The sequence below is a fragment of the Frieseomelitta varia genome, unplaced genomic scaffold (genome assembly GCF_011392965.1).
Source record: "Frieseomelitta varia isolate USP_RPSP 00005682 unplaced genomic scaffold, Fvar_1.2 scaffold_179, whole genome shotgun sequence".
In the NCBI taxonomy this organism is placed as follows: Eukaryota; Metazoa; Arthropoda; class Insecta; order Hymenoptera; family Apidae; genus Frieseomelitta; species Frieseomelitta varia.
Genome location: NW_025109516.1, coordinates 195,739 through 198,528, shown reverse-complemented (window position 1 = coordinate 198,528; position 2,790 = coordinate 195,739). Strand labels below are relative to the sequence as shown.

At 32.6% G+C, this 2,790-nt stretch overlaps 1 protein-coding gene across 1 annotated transcript in view; it reads left to right on the top strand.

Moving 5' to 3' along the window:
• Positions 1-698: 698 nt before the first annotated feature.
• The window catches only part of LOC122538810 (protein singed wings 2), a 3,752-nt gene continuing 1,660 nt past the window's right edge, over positions 699-2,790 (top strand). Inside the window, exons 1-6 of the mRNA XM_043673203.1 lie at positions 699-922; positions 1,567-1,734; positions 1,826-1,988; positions 2,065-2,221; positions 2,311-2,459; positions 2,541-2,729. Coding sequence (XP_043529138.1) covers positions 894-922; positions 1,567-1,734; positions 1,826-1,988; positions 2,065-2,221; positions 2,311-2,459; positions 2,541-2,729 — 855 coding nt within the window. The 5' untranslated portion in view covers positions 699-893. The remainder of the gene's footprint in view (positions 923-1,566; positions 1,735-1,825; positions 1,989-2,064; positions 2,222-2,310; positions 2,460-2,540; positions 2,730-2,790) is intronic.

The following is a 2,790-nucleotide window of genomic DNA, read 5'->3' as shown; positions in this document are numbered from 1 at the left end:
ACAAAGATCTTCCAACACTAGGTGGCGCTTTTGTAACTGTGATGAATTGGTTATCAAATTTCGTTGTTTGCATTGGGATAAGTAGAAAAGAGATTCCGGATTTTAGATAGTACTGATTGAAGATCATTGTCTAAAAGCAAAACGTTCGATATTAAATAGTACTCATACCGGATCATTAAATCTTTTTTATGATCACAAAAGAAAAGAGAATTTTACTCTAGATATTAGAATAATTTGGCAAAGGATCAGCAATTTCAAATAAAATGTGTCTCAATAATAAAGCATTGGGATTTAAATTTAAAGTTATATATCAATGAGAACCTAACCATTTATTTTTTTTTTTATTTTCGGGAAAACTTCATAAATATACTTTCTCAATATAAATTGATGTCATATTATCAGAGATCTAATACTATTGACATATATGTAATTGAAATTGGATACTACAAAATTTGCAGGAACTTCTTTTTATTTAATTAAATATGTATTATGAAATCCAACAAATATTTTCTTTCGAATAAATAATCGTAATATTCCCGTGATTGCAGATCGCCGGTTTTCACCATTCTAAAACATCTAATTATCGTAACAGGCATTGGCGCACTGTGTAAATCGAATGTCTGCGTCTGCGCTCAGATCTTGGAATATGTTCTCTTTTAAACCCCTGTATCATCTTAGTTATTCATTCGACAGAAGAGGATCAGCTTCGATTTTCTCATTAGCATCACCAGCCCTCAGTCGACACTTGTACATCATTCGAACATGGTCTTTCCATTTCCTGTGTATCCAAACGATTAACGAACCGATGGAAAACTCTTGACAAAATATAACGTTCTTGTTGAATTCAGGCAAGGCATTTTACTCTTTTTGTTAAGGACAAGATTCATTTGAAAATGTGGAAAATATTGAGTTACGTTTATTTGTAAGTAAACTTTTCTTATTTTTATGATCATTTCACGGTCATTTTATTTTCAATACCATTAAATAATTTATTACGCAACTCTTGGTTTTTCTACGTCAAATTTTAATTTTTAAAGTAGCCTGATTATAACTTTATTATAATTATCTTTTTCTTTTTCTTTTTATAATAAAGTAACTGCTGTTCGCATAAAATTCGAAGTAAACGTTATACCAATGGTTGAACAAGTACAAACATCACTGCAAACAGGAAGAAAATCAGTTTTCTTTTGCCCGTTTTTCTTCAAGATCAAGTTTTCGAAACTCCGGCCTTAATCTTTATTTAAAAAACTTGCCTAAGAAACTTGAGAAGAAATTAAGACAATAGAAATTAAGCAACAGAGAGAGTTATTATTATTTACTTTCGTAAAACTATGGCGCATATGTGCTTCCGTGTTTGCAAAAGAATTAACCCGCTAAAAGATTAGATAATATTCTGCCACTATATTTCAATATGATGTTCAAAATTCATACGATCAAAATACGATAGAGACGACAAATTAATACAGCTAATTCTCGAATTAATGACATGGCACAACTTTCACATTGTTCATTAATTTATTATTTTACGAAAAATGATAATTACTTGTTAACGCGTGACTGAAATAGGACAACGTTCTATTTCTGGATGAAACCGCCATTTTCGTTGGCTAACAAGAATGAAGAAAATTGTGATTTACGTCAAACAAATTCAAACACGAGCGCTGAATGCAATTTCAAGGAACACGATCACCGTTTGGTTTGTTTTCACGGTCTCGAGGATAAATGGAAGACCGGGTGATTATCACCATTGCTTCGTTACTTACTAATGACTATTTAAATAGCTGTGTATATACGAGCTGAAAAGCATTTAAGAATAATTATTTAGAGGTGAGAAGGTGCGAACGTTGGTGATTTGCTATTGGCCCATGACGACCTTCGATCCCCAGGACGTTCTTCAAGGATTTTCCACTTTGAAGAAGTTAACGATCAAAAACGGAAACTTGACTAAATTGACGTCGCCTTTTTCAAACGAATCCCGATCGATCGAGGTTCCGCCACTCTCTTTTCGTATTCCGTTTGATCGAATATTTTCTTATCATTTGTAAGAATTGCATTTTTCTTCAGAAATTGGAAGTGACTGGAACTAAATTGAAGGAACTTCCAGAAAATGTGTTTATCAATCTCTCGAATTTGAAGACCCTGGATTTTCGAAACAATAGCCTCTCGGAGATCGATGTTGAAACTTTCAATATCCCCTCGTTACATCACGTTTATCTTTTTGGTAAGAAAAGAAAAAAAAAAAAACAATTAGCAATTTCTTTTTATAGATTTAACTCGTAAACGTATAAATATAAAGATTTATTCGTGAAGGTAATCCTTTGAAATGTACGGAAAATACGAAGTGGATTCTAAACGGAGAAAAGGATTCGTTAGGCCACAAAATTGCCGATAAAGAACATTTACGTTGTACAGTTCCGTACGATGGCAGAGCATTGATTCCAGTTGTAGAAATAATTAACGTAATCAATTTTATACTGTAGTTTATTCTGCAAGAAGTAATCTATGCAGACGTTTTGATATTAAGAGATTTATTATTTCAGGCGTTGAAAGATGAATGTACAAAGACTGTCTGCGAGTGTGAATTGGTATACGTGCTTGGTAACGGAGGAAAGCACATTCAGAAGCAACTGATGGCTTTCGCTTCGGTGAATTGCAGTCATCGTGGATTAACTGAGATGCCAAGTTTCTTACCTGCGAATACTACCACTCTTTACTTAACTGGAAATAAGGTTTGCTGTTTTTTTTTTTTTTTTTTTTTTTTAAAAAAAATCGAACCAAAATTTTCAAAAA